Genomic DNA, 14,848 nt, shown 5'->3' on the forward strand with positions numbered 1-14,848 from the left:
TTTTTTTTTTTTTGTTTTGGTGAAAAAATGTAATCAAAGTTGACATTAACTGTGCTGCACTTTCATGGAATTACCAATCTCCCTTTATTATTTATTATTATTATTATTATTAGTATTTTATTTACTGCTGTTGTTGTTATTATTATTATTATGTTAAGGTGGTGGAGCTGGCAGAAACGTTAGCACACTAGACAAAATGCTTAGTGGCATTTTGTCCCTCTTTCTGTTCTGGGTTCAAATTCCATTGGGATCAACGATTGCTTTTCATCCTTCCAGGGTTGATAGAATAATTATCAGTTAAGCACTATTATTATTATTATTATTATTATTAAAAAAATCATTATTATTATTATCGGTTGTGAATTGGCAGAAGTGTTAGATCATCAGACAAAATGTTTTGTGGTATTTAGTTATGGCTCATTACATCCTAAGTTCAAATCTTGTCATGGTCAATGAAATAAAGTGCCAATCAACTCCTGGGGGTTGATTATATGAATTATTATTATTATTGTGGTTTGCTGTGATGCTCTTATGGTTACTGTATTGAAATTATTATTATTATTATTATTATTTTCCCAATATTAGCGAAAACAAAGTCTGGAAGACGCACAATGTAAAAGTGTACCCTTAATGCAGATCTGAAGAAGTGCCACTCTAATGTCTAAAACTGTGAATACTATGCAAATTTTCACCTTGAACTTTCACATAAACTGACATTGAAAGCAGAATAGTACGGAAACAATTGTAACTGATCATTAAAGATGTGTTAAAGATTTTTCTTCTTCCTATTGGGGTTACACACACACACACACACACACACACACACACACACACAGAGCAAGAAATTTAACATAGAAAGTAAGTAAAATGCAGACGACACACACATGGAAACATTTATTTCCTCAGTTGTTGACTGAAGGTCAAGGCAATTTCAACATAACATATTTAAGTCTGTCTATCTAACAAAAAGAATGAGCTTGTATGGCTAAGACAACCAAAACATGCTTATATGTTGTACAAATGTTTTAATACTATTGAATTTTTTCAAATGTATACTTTTGGGAAAAGCAAAAATATTTCAACATTTTTTCAACTGTCAGGCATTCAATGATATATAATAAATTTTTATTCATCTTTCTCTTTCTTCCATTGAATCAGTTTTGTGTCTTTAGTTCTCTTAGATGAAATTCATACATACATATATATATAGAGATTGATTATTGATTCATTCATTGGTTGGTTGAATGAACAGAATGGAAAACAATAATTCCAAAGCACTCAATAGTAAAAGTAGAATAAATAAATAGTAATCATTTCTACTCAAGGCACTAGGCCCAACATTTCGGGAGAGGGGCCCAGTCGATTAGATCGACCTCAGTATTAAACTCGTATTTAATTTATCAACTCTGAAAAGATGAAAAGCAAAGCCGACCTTGGAAGAATTTGAACTCAGAACGTAAAGACAGATGAAATACTGCTAAACATTTCACCTGGCGCGCTAATGTTTCTGCCACCTTAATAAATAAATAATAATAATAAATGATAATAACAAGATAATGTCATCTAACATAGATAAAAAACAACACATTTTGAAAGATAGTATAGTTAATGACATAACCCCAGTACTTGATTTGAACTTTATTTTATGGAACCTTGAAAGAAAAACAGCGTCAACATCAGTCTACACCGAAAGACATTTTTTTTTTTGTGCTGTATTGACTTTGCTAGTTCTCTGCAAAATAAAAGCATACAGCTGAAGGCACATGCTCACACACAGAGAAAGCTCATTGCTGAAATCTAACATTTTCTCTCTTGTATTTAGGAATCACTCCAGCATGGCCAAAACCATGGTGCAGTGGAACCAGATAAAAAGTTATTAAAGTCATCTTTAGAGAGTTTATTTATAACACTTATATCTGCACAGTTTTGATAAGTTTGATTTATGATTGGCATCAGGTGTCTTATTCCTCAGTATGTCCATGACATAGTACTGTACAAGACAGTGTTAACTAAGAGAATCATTTAATGAATTATTAAAACTTGTGCTGTATGGTTCCATAATGACACCATAGTTAAAGAATTATTTATCTGAATTAGAATTCTGAAGTAAAGAGAAGTGATGCTCTCATTCACTGGCCACAGAATTGGTGGATAGCTTCAAATGTGTAATATATACATACACATACATACATACATACATACATACATATGCACATACACATATATGTTCATGTCAAACGATGAGAATGAGTGCTCAACACGGCAATAATGGATAAAATTTCTTTATTTGTGTATTAAGGCTACCATTGGTTTCATGTTAAGATATTTTAACATGAAACCAATGGTAGCCTTTATACACAAATAAAGAAATATATATATATATATATAAACACGCACACACACACATAAATACAGGTTTATCAAATACTATACAACATAAATCATTTATGGAAACTATCTCTGCCTCTAAAAAATGTATCATAATTACCAAATGGCAATTGAAACCAGCTCCACTTTAAAAGGGGAGATAATCTCAAGTTTCAAAAATTCTCCAAAGTTAACATACCATTAAGGAAAAGGTTAGGTTTATCGCCTGGAAATAAGAGGGCAGTTGTAGACATGTGTTTCTGGCTCAATAGCCATCGTCAGTATGGTAATTTGCCCAGCCTTATCTCCAATAGCCATTGTGACCATCCTAAATCCATTTACACCAATAGACAATAATAACTAACATTTTAGGTATTTGTACATTGAAGCAGAAGTAATAGCAATCTTTCAAAATTAATCTTCTTCTAAAAGAATTTCAGTCAAGTTTGTATATATCCCATAAGGTAGTAGGCGTGCTACTACCCATATTTATACACACATACTAAGAAGCTATTCTAATATGCTTCTGATATTTTAAATTAGGACTCACAATGAAACTTAACACTCCTACCCAGTCAGCTAATATCCTCCTAATCTTATAGATATGACAAATACCTGTTTTACCTTTTAGTCATGAACAGCTAAAGGTGACTCAGAATAAGCTGTCAACTTTTAATATTATATAGACATAAAAAGCAAAATGCAGAGCAGTGTTTCAGCTTTATGTTCTGAGTTCAAATCCCTCTGAAGTCAACTTCGCTTTTCATCCTTTCAGGGTAACTTAAAATATATATCAGTTGAGCACTAGGATCAATGTAACTGATTAGCCTGTCCCCTAAAAAGTGTCAAACCTTACCTTATGCCTATAGTAGAAAGACTATATATCATGAAGCAGAAGGCAACTATACTCCTGTTGGTACCATGATGAAATAATGTAAGGAAGGGTAGCTAGCCATACATACATACATACATATTATTTATACACACACACACACATGGCTGATGCTAGTGCTGGTGGCATGTAAAAAGCACCATTCAAATGTGACCGATGCCAGTGCCACCTGACTGACACCCATGCTGGTGGTACATGAGGGTGGTTGATGCCAATCCTGCTGGACTGTCTCCCATGCCAGTAGCATGTAAAAAGCACCTGCTACACTCTCAGAGTAGTTGGCATTAGGCAGGGCATCCAGCTACAGAAACCTTGCCAAATCAGATTGGAGCCTGGTGCAGCCTCTTGGCTTGTCAGTCCTCAGTCAAAGTGTCCAACCCATGCCAGCATGGAAAGTGGACATTAAATGACAACGATATTGATGATTATATATAAGCAAAGCAGACTGAAATTTGAAAGAAGTAAGAAAAAAAACTAAAGATCTAAATACATTAGCATTTTGTTTCATAGTTATCTTAGCATATAATGAAATTAAATCCTTTAAATTTTTCTTTATTTTCATTATTTTTTTCCTTTTTATTTTCCTTGATTGGTGGGTTAGGGTAAAAAAAAAAATGAAAAAGGTGAGATTGGTTCTTCACTTACTATGTTGACCATTATTCTTCCAGTTGACCCATATTTGATGTTTTTGTTATTGTTACCATCTGTGTTTCTTTGCAGACAGTTCACATCACCAATAACCCTTCTCGCAATATCTGATGTTGTTGTCAGCATGTCAAACAGATTAATACTAGTAGTTTCACCATTTTAGAAGAAAAACTGTTTTTAATGAATTTACAATTCACTTGCATGAACTTTCCTTTACTACACCGCTCTCTTTTCCCCCCTCTTTCTTTCCCCCCTCTCTCTTTCCCCTCTCTCTCTCTAGTTAAAACTTCCTTTTGACATCAAGTCTCTCTCTTTTTCCTTGGCCCCTCTTTTTCTCTCTTTATATTTCTTTCATTCTATCTTTCTCTCTACCCTATGGCAATTTCTTTCCCTTTCACTCTCACTAAACCATTATTTTCCACTTTTCTCTATCTCATATACTGTCCCTCATTTCTCTCTCTCTCTCTCTCTTTCTCTCTCTCTCTCTCTCTCTCTCTCTCTCTCTCTCTCTCTCTCTCCTCATTCTCACTGCTGTTCTAACATTATCCAATCGTATTCATTGTACCATGTATATTTTAAAACTGGCATTTGGTCTTGTTATTGATGTGGACCTGATCTTTTTCCCCTTATGGTTGTGGTGTGTAGTGGTAGCACAAGTTTAATCCCTTTTATACCAATCTGTCCAACACCAACTCTGGTTCTATGATACAAACTTTCTGTTTTAAAGTAATCTAAAAGACCTTCCATCAAAATTTCATGTTAATTTATGTTCCAAACATTGACTTAATAAAATGTTATTTTATTAAACACCTCATTATTTTCAAAGTGAATTGAAACAGAGGCAGTGTATTTCAACAGAAATATGGTAATAGAAGGGTTAACATGCTACCATCCACTCCTGGGTGGGATGTGCTCAGAGGTAGGATGGTTGACCTAACACATTGTTCTGTTTAAAAACTACCATATCATTCTTTGGGTGTCATTAGTGTGGTGGTAGTCCAAACATGCCACCCAGTTAAATACACACCACCACCACTATCACCCACTTCTTGGTATTTTAAGCAGAGTTCCCTTTATAGCAAGCCTGACTCTATCCCCACCATGTTCTCTCCCAGCCCATATATTTCCTGAAGACATTGATCTTCAGCTGTTCAGATTGACCATTTATGGCATCAGTCTCATCAGTCTTGGACAATAACCTACAAATATGGTCAGTGTCGTCTCTCTTCCTTTAATTAACTAATATAGTATGTTGGTATGTGGCTTTGTGATTAGGATGTTTGACTTTTGTCCATGTATATGGATCATGTCCAATTCATGGAATGGGCAGCTTGTTGAGTCCTTGACAAAAGTACTTCTTTCATCATTGTTCCAGTCTACTCAATTGGAAATGTGTACTAGCCAAGTGTTGGTTGCTGCTTTCCCTCCCACCAGTTGCCACATTTTCAATGTTTTGCTAGGTCAAAAGTGGTGAAGTGGAGGTGACAGTGTTCCTAGTTTGCTTGTGACTACACAGACACTTAAAACAATTAGCGAAAGCATGGTATGTGTTATTAAGCCATATTCGCTTGCCAGTGATGGCTACAGAGTAGTGTACTACATATACATGTGTATAAATAATGTGTGTACATATATATATAATATATAGATAAATGATTAAATGATTTATCCAGTAATCACGGGTGAGTTTATGTAATTGCTCTGTGCAAAAATACACTATATAACTGTGTTTTATCTTTTCTTCATCAGGACGCTAATTACTAATTATTTTAATTTAACATGTCCCCATTGTTCCTTGTTTCATCCTTAATTATAAAATCTGATGTGGATTCTCCAAGCTGGTAGAACAAATTATTATTATTTGATTTATATAATTGAATTTTTGTGTTTGATTTATTGCGAAAATAGTTTAAATTTTCCAGACTAATAAACCTTCTCAATCAGGTCTCTGTTTTCTGTCGGTTCATTCTGTGGCCATCTTCAAGGATACTATTCTCATGTATGTGTGTGTGTGTGTGTTGGTAGATATAAAATGCTTGCAAGCAAAATGAGGACAATTATAAGGTAAGGAGGTAAGCAGTGAATATATGAATATATAACATGAGGTGCAAAAATGTGTTGAAAAATAAGACAAAATTAACAATCATGAATTTATGTTGTTATTTGATATTCCTTTGTTCATCTATATTATTCATAGTCAAGCCACTCTAAGTTATTTCTGTTAGCTTATTTTCATTTAAATTATATATATATAATTTTTCTAATATAAGTGCATATACATAGATACACACACACACGCACGCACGCACACACACACACACACACACACACACACACACACGTGCAAGTGTGTAGGAGAATTTTTGTGTATCTTTATTTTTATATAAAGTTATATAAACACATTTTTATAATGTCCACATTTTTGTATATTCATTGATCCAAAATAATATGTAAATATTTTTACTAATATCAGTGCTTGAAATTAAATACTAGAAATATTTATAAAGACAGTCCACAAACTTCACCTCTCCAAAATACAGAGGTTAAATTTTCTAAATAGTAATCAAATAACATCAAGAACAATTAACCTTTTGTGAGAAAACTGCTGACCAACTAATCTTTCCACCTACCTACATCCTTTTGTGAACTTTAAAGTACAAGTTAAGCAAATTTCTATCCTAACAACACCATGATCTAATGTTGACATTCTTAAATAGACACACCTAATCAGTCTTACATGCCTGTCTGAACTCTGAATAATAGCTCCACCTCCTCAAAACAAACAGGTTAAACCTCTTAAAAACACCAACAATAAAAGAAATCTGCTGACCAACTAACTTTTCTACCTACTTACATTCTTTTGTAAACCCTTAAAAACTCCATGACTTAAAACCTGATGCGCATAAATAAAACACATTAAAAAGTTTTATATGCCAAACTGAACTCTGAATTATAACCCTCACATTCTCAAAACAATTCTCCCATTGGTATTCAAATAAAAACAACTAAACCTAGTTACATATCTGATGATCAACTAACTGTTACATCTACCTATGTTCCTTTGTGAACTACACCTTAAGATGACGCACCTAGACATACTTGATTATAAAGTTATACATGCATGAGTGAATTCTGAACAATAACATAACTCTAAATTTAATCCATAAAAATCTCCCATATCTTTCCCTCATATCCTATCTTACAATTTAATAATCATTCAGCAGAGCTCCATATACTCCACAAATTTTAAACTTAACAGAGATTATATAAAATGAAGATGAACTCAAATGTACTCAGTCCACTGAAAGTAAACCAGTTCAAAACTTTGAAGTCACTGTCAACACTTCTTGTTAAATATGTACTCTACAAAAAGTATTGAGTAATCCTTCAGTTTACTGTAGAATTGTTTTTATTATAACTCAACATAAAAACAAGCATTCATATACATGTATGCATGCATGCACGCACACAAACACACACACACACACACACACACACATGAGGTTAAAATGTAGTAACATAGTTTTTTATAGAACAGCCATGATATAGTGGCAAAAAAGTGTTACCGTCTAGTATTGTTACTACTTAGTCCTTGTTTAGAGATTTTAGAACTAGCTACATTGCTTATTACGAGACTAGCGGCTTTCTGCCGCTTCTCTGTTTGAGTAGGGATGATTGAGTGCCATCTCTAGCAGGCAGGTGTCTAGTACCAATGAAGGGTAAAGACCCAGAAACCATGGTCTACTGGTCTTGCCAAGCTGGAGGGGAGTGATTCACTCCCTTACTTACAATACATCAAACACAGGTTGTGTGTTGTTAAGCAGCCGGAAAAGATGTTTTCCTGGGGTTAAAATGTAGTAACATAGTTCTTTATAGAACAGTCATGTTATAGTGGTAAAAAAATGTTACTGTATATATATATATATATATATATATATATATTTAATTTTAATCAGCAGAAGTTATACTATAACTTCTACCGATTAAAATATAAAAATATATATATATACTCATGTTTTGAGTTTTATTTTTCTGTTTGTATTAACACACACACACACACACACACACACACATATATATATATATATATATATATATATATATATATACACACATGGAACCACACACACACACTCACTCACATATAAACATATACACATACATACACATTTATAGGACTTGTGTGTGTGTGTGTGTGTGCACGTGTTAAAACTCTGTCTTTAAAATAGAGCATCTGAATTATAATGTAGAGATATGTTTATATATATAGGAATGTGACAGAGAAGGATGACTTGGAGAATGATTTAATGATGATATTGGAAAGAGAAATATGAAAGAGGAGATTAAAAGTTCAAAAATTTTTAATTACTTGAAACATTTTATTTCTTTGAATTCTTTATTTTTCCTCTTTTTTTCTTTTTTAGGCGTGGAACAACAGCTTTTGTAGTTTCTTGGATCCTCATCTATATTATAATTCAGACTTGTAAACTGTTATCCTCAACTGATTATTTGGTGTGCCTGGCGAAGCTAAATCGAACGTTAATCCGCCCTCATAATGTCCACAGTTGGCAGTCTATCCACGACCGACGGAGAGATGTACTGTTGTATTCGGCTCACTACCGGCCCCTGGGAGACAGTCGTGCTGTTCACATCCTGGCTGTTGGCACAGGAATTCCTCAGGAACTTATTTGTCTTCTTTGGTATGCTGACTCTTTCTTTCCAGATGTGATAAAAGCAACCACTTTGAACCATGATGTTGATGAAGTAAAGAAAGGGCGAATAGTTGAGCAGTTTTTCTTCACTTGTGCATGTAACTCAACCCAACCACCAATTTATGTGTCCTTGACGGGTCCACGATGTTCAGTGCCGACAACTTTCCTTCAGGTACAGGTGCCACAAAAAGAGGAACCTGTGAAAGAGTTTGGTATCTGCATGTCGAGTACGAATGTCAATGTCCATCCATATCACATCATAGAATGGATGGAAGCTCATCAGATGTTTGGCATCGACGAGATAACACTGTATTATCACACTTTTTCCAGCAACATGTCACGGGTGTTAAACCAGTATCAGAAAGATGGCTTTGTTAGGCTTAATTATGTGTCAGTTCCCAGACGATATGGATTCTGGTCAGACTTTAAAATCATATCTTCTTTATCGCTCAATGACTGTATGTGGAAAAATATGTATCGATATCACTACATTTTCATTCTGTTAAACTTTGATGAGATTGTCATACCACGTATACACAACAACTATAGCGCGTTACTCGACTATGTCGATCGAACTGAAGGGCTTGTGGTGCCAGCCACATCATACCTTTTCCAAAATACTGTTTTCAATCTTTGCGCTGCTGATACAAAAGATCCTGCATTTTCAAACTTTCTCCGCTACTTGAAGCGAGATCCTCCTAGTGAAGAAATGCGAGATTTCCGTTCTCTCGTCAATCCCAGATACTGTCTTTCATTGTTTACGCATTATTGTCATTCATTTGTCTCGGTGGAAGCAATGCCATGGACAGTGAAAGTCCATCAGCACGTTGCTCTCACGCATCACTATCATAATGTCAACAAAAAAAAAGTCAACTGTGATAACATGAAGAAGAATTTGGCTGTGGACAGAACGGTGGATCGCTTCCGCAAACCTCTTAGTAAACGGTGTGAAAATCGAATAATGCAGCACAAGCTTTAATAACTAATTGATCTTCCCACCTCATAAATGCCATCAGATAACAGATCAAAACAAATGATCAACACTTAGTTCTGTAAGCAAATTAGAGGGTGGTCAGTTGGCAGAGATGGTAGAGTGTTGGACAAATGTTATTGCAACATTTAAGTTTCCTTTCCCTACGTTCTCAGCTCAAATATTGATGAAGGTCAACTTTGCCTTTTGTCTCTTCACTGGGGTTTAGGGATTGATAAAATAAATACCCAATATAAATTATGTTTGGGTCAGCACAGTCAAATATACTACCCAACTGTTGTTCAACATAAAACATTGGCCCTTGTGCTTAAATAAGAACTGCATTAAGAGGTTGTGTCATGAACTCTGGTGTCTGTCTGTCTGTCTTTCTGTCAGCAAGGTTTTGTCTTCACTTTATCCCATTGATAGAAATAACCAGGAAGTTTGAACCAAATATTTATACTGCAGTTATAAATATCAAGATTGGTCACTGAAGGAGCTTCTAGGTGATCATTTGGCTCACTAGAAGAAATAAACTCAGACTACAACAATGCCCAAATAGTCTTAAGAATTGCTATGATCTAGTGACACGTTATTTAAAGTAGTCCTAGATATTCAGTTTTGTGAGGCTGGGATACTCTTTTATCAGAGAAACATCTCTGCTTAATCAGGGCTAACAACAACAATGGGAGAGAGAGAGAGAGAGACAGCAAAACTGAGACATCATATGACGCAATTTTGGCAGAAATAAATACAGTCATAAAAAAAAATATTGACATTTTGTTTATTCTGAATTATCAGAATTTTATATTCCAAGGAAAAGATTTTCATTTATCTTTTTCTGATCATTATTACTGCTTCCATCATCACCATCATCATCATCATCATCATCACCGTCATGGTGGCAGAGAGTATTGTGATCTTAATTATGTTCTGTGCCACCAAGGTCAACTTTGCTCCTCCTTTCATCCTTCCGGTGTCAAAAAAAAAAAAAAAAGTACCTGTGAAAGGGTATGAATTAATCATCTATCTCCCACCCCCTCACCCTTAACAGTTGATGACTTTACCCCAATGTTTGAAATCATTAATATTATCAATAAGTGTATCATAACCAATGGAGTAATTCTGAGGTGTAGTTATTGCTAATTGTAGATAAGGTATTCAGTTATGGATGTTGACATTTTGTGTTCGAATCCAACTGAGGTCAACTTTGCCTTTAATCATTCCAGGGTTGATAAAATAAAGTAGTTAGACACTGGGATCAATATCATCAACTGGTCACTTCCCACCCAAATTCGTGGCCTTGTGCCTCTGTCAGAAATTATTGAGTAAGGTGGCAAGTTGGCAAAATCAGTAACATGCTGGGCAAAATGCTTAGCGGCTTTTTGTCTCCCTTTACATTTTGAGTCCAAATTCCACCAAGGTTGACTTTGCCTTTCTTTTTTTCAGGGTCAATAAAATAGGTACCAGTTGAACACTGGGGTTAATGTAATCAACTGGACCCTACTGCCAAAATTACTGGCTTTTTGCCAAAATTTGAAACCGTCGTCTCTACATTCCGAGTTCAAATTCCGCCGAGGTCAACTTTGCCTTTCGTCCTTTCAGGGCTGATAAGCTAAGTACAATTGAAACACTGGTATCGATGTAATCGACTATCCCTTTCCCCTCAAATTTCAGGCCTTGTGCCTATAGTAGAAAAGATTATTATTATTATTATTATTATTATTATTATTATTATTATTATTAAGGCGGCGAGCTAGCAGAATCGTTAGCACACTGGGCAAAATGCTTAGTGGCATTTCGTCTGTCCTTATGTTCTGAGTTCAAATTCCACCAAGGTCGATTTTGTCCTTCGTTCTTTCAAGGTCAATAAAATGAGCTCCAGTTGAATATTGGAGTCGATGTAATCGACTCCCCCAACGCCTCAGAATTCAGGCGTTATATCTATAGCAGAAAGGATTATTATTAAGATGGTAAGCTGGGAGAATCGTTAGGGTGTTGGAAAAGGTGGTTTTGTGGTATTTCATGCAGCTCTTTAAGTCCTGAATTCAAATTCCACTGAAGTCAGCTTTGCCTTTCATTCTTTTGGGATTGGTAAATAAGTACCTGTCAAGTATTAGAGTTGATATAATCAAATAGTTCACTCCCCTAAAATTGCTAGCCTTGGGTCAAAGTTTTAAAGGATTATTATTAGAGCGGTCAATTGGCAGATTGTTAGTGTTGGAAAAAATTGCTCTGTAATATTTATTGCAGCTCTTTGATTTTGAGTTCATATCTAACAAAGGTTGATTTTTGCATTCCATCCCTCTTGTGTCAATACAATAAATTACCAGCCATGTAGTAGAGTCGATGTAATTGCTGGCCTTCTGCCTAAATTAGAAACTATTGTTATAGGTGACAAGCTGACTGAATTATTAAGATATCAGAAAAAATGCCTTGCAATATTTGTTCTGGCTCTGTATATTCTGAGTTCAAATCCCTATTGAGTTGATAAAACTTAGTACCAGTAAAATAATGGAGTCAATATAATCAACTAAATTTCTTGCTTGAAAATCACTAGCCTTTCATCCCTTTGTAATTGATGAAATAAGTACCAGTTACACGCTGAGGTTGATGTAACCGATTCGTCCCTCTCCCAAATTTCAGGCCTTCGTCCTATAGTAGAAAGGATAGTTATTATCATTATTAAGGTGACAAGCTGGCAAAATTGTTAGTACATCAGACAAAATGCTTAGTGGCATTTCTTCTGATTCTGTATGTCCAGAGTTCAAATTCTGCTGAGGTCGACTTTGCTTTTCATCCCTTTGGGGTCCATAAAATAAGTACCAGTTGATCACTGGGGTTGATGTAATCGACTAACACCATCCCTTTAAAATTATGGCCTTGTGCCTAAATTTGAAACTGCTGAGGTCAACTTTGCCTTTCATCCTTTCGGGGTCAATAAATTAAGTACCAGTGAAATACTGGGGTCGATGTAATTGGCTAGTCCCCTCCTCCCAAATTTCAGGCCTTGTGCCTTTAGTAGAAATGAGCACTACTACTACTACTACTACTACTACTACTGTGCATTTGCTATAGAGATTTGAAAGTAAGCTTCTGGCAATTCAAATCTGCATTTGAGATTTGATCCTTGCTTGAGTAATCTCTTTTAGCTTATACCCTCCCTTGAGCCAATGCGGTGGGGGTGGAAAGGGTTGAGTGGCAGGCAGATTCAATGTCTGAAGGTATTTAGTTACATCTCTGTACATTTTGAAGTCAAGTCTTGCCCAGATTGATATTCACCTTCCATCTTCACAAAGCTGATAAACTGAAGCACCCAGTTCCAAACTGAAGGGTTGATTTCAATGACTATCCACTTGATTTTGTAACTGTGTACCATTTTTCAGAAAATATCCTATTCATCATCATCATCACCGTCATCATCATCACCATCATCATCATCATTTAAAGGAAGGTAATCATTATAGCTGAACTATCAGATTTTAATCTTCTCCGGTGCCCAATTTTATTGATAAGGGGGTCAGGTTGAATTAATGACAATATATTATACACTCGTTGGCTCAGCGCAAAGAGCTGTGAATAGATACCATGAAGAAATACTAATCATGTGTTTTACAAGGCCAGGAGTAATGCATAATTTTATTAATTAATTGTTTTGTTAGCTTGCAGGTTTGGATTCAACTTCTTCCTTGAATTGAGAGAAGGTCAATGGTATGAATACTCCTTAGTTGTCTGCCATTGTTCTGATTAGGGGCTTGATGGGTATGCACCATCAGGTGGCCTAATGTAGCTAAAGAAGGATTGCATTATAAAACCACTGTAAATACATAGACATGCTTTCCTGTTTACATAAACACACATACACATGCATACATATCGTTTACACGTGCGCGCACACACACACACACACACACATCAATACAACATATACATGCACACATTTATTCATTTATTATGTCCAGTTTTCAAATATAGCTGTTTAAATACTGCATTACTTCTGGGATATGGGTGTGTGTGTGTTTGTGTGTTTTATACAAACAAATTTTTGTCCCATAAGTTTGCCAGATTTTTCAATATAAAATTTGTTTAAATGCTGCCTTACTTATGAGAGACCATACACACATGTAGACACATTAACACACACATATACATACATACATACATACATATATATATATATATATGTATGCACACACATACATACACACACACACACACTACATATATAGATTTTATGTATACATACATTATACATGTACGTGTGTTTATATATGTGTGCATGCACACATTTTTCATATCTTAATAAAACAAAGAATTTCAGAATGCTGCTGTTGATGATGCCACTGTGTACATCTGGTGTTCTCTGCCAGAACATGGAACTGTTGCAAAAATGGCTGCTGCATCTCACTACAACATCAAACCATCTTACTGCTGCTCTCAATGGGACAACGGTGCCACCAATATATGGATACCCCGAAGACTCCTTCCTGCTGCTTATCAAAAAATCATGTCCTTTGAAGGAACTTTCTCTCTGTCTCTTTCTTCTGTCAATTTCTGATAGATGGAAATTAAGCTACTTAACGGAGCGTTTTAGTTTCAAATCTTTGCTGAGGACTGATGAAGAAAAAAAGAAACGGAAAAAATACAACTCCAAAATGTAAAAAAAAAAAAAAAAAAAGATACAGACCAAAAACATTCTTTCAATTTCCCAAGTGCTCACTAATTAATAAATTTAAGAAAAAGGAACATAATTAACAATAATAAATGTAATATATTCAACTAATAAAGAAAATGTATAAAAAAATTTTAAAAATAAGAAAAATTTCCTCTTCTCCTCCCCACTCCTTATGAAGAAAAGGAAATTTTTAACAAAATTTGTTATGGTTGTAATCATTCATCACAAATATAAGGACAAAAACCGCATGCACTTGTATACACACATGTAATATAAAATATTTAGATACATATAACATATATATATAATTTAATAAATACAGGATTTAAATGTGAACCACTATGTTTCATGCTCCAATATTACAGTGTTTGAATAAGCTTGTATAACATGCTGTATACAATTGTATAATTTTTCATGTTTATTTTGAGCCTGAAAGATTGCAGGATAGTACGTGGCACACTATATAGGCTCATCCAATTACTGTTCTATTCAAGCATGAAACTTATGGTAGCTATAGTGTGTGTTTGTATGTATGTGTGTGTGTGTGTGTGTGTGTGTGTGTGTGTGTGTGTGTGTGTGTGTGT

The 14,848-nt window shown here is 34.8% G+C and overlaps 1 protein-coding gene across 6 annotated transcripts in view; it reads left to right on the forward strand.

Annotated features, from left to right (window-relative positions):
* Window positions 1–10,600, forward strand: part of LOC106868966 (uncharacterized) — a 184,839-nt gene extending 174,239 nt beyond the window's left edge. For all 6 annotated transcript variants that reach the window (XM_052973867.1, XM_014914442.2, XM_014914441.2 and 3 more), the window contains one exon: window positions 8,332–10,600. In XM_052973867.1, coding sequence (XP_052829827.1) covers window positions 8,332–9,598 — 1,267 coding nt within the window. In that variant the 3' untranslated portion in view covers window positions 9,599–10,600. The remainder of the gene's footprint in view (window positions 1–8,331) is intronic.
* Window positions 10,601–14,848: the final 4,248 nt, after the last annotated feature.

The sequence above is a fragment of the Octopus bimaculoides genome, chromosome 17 (assembly GCF_001194135.2).
Source record: "Octopus bimaculoides isolate UCB-OBI-ISO-001 chromosome 17, ASM119413v2, whole genome shotgun sequence".
In the NCBI taxonomy this organism is placed as follows: domain Eukaryota; kingdom Metazoa; phylum Mollusca; class Cephalopoda; order Octopoda; family Octopodidae; genus Octopus; species Octopus bimaculoides.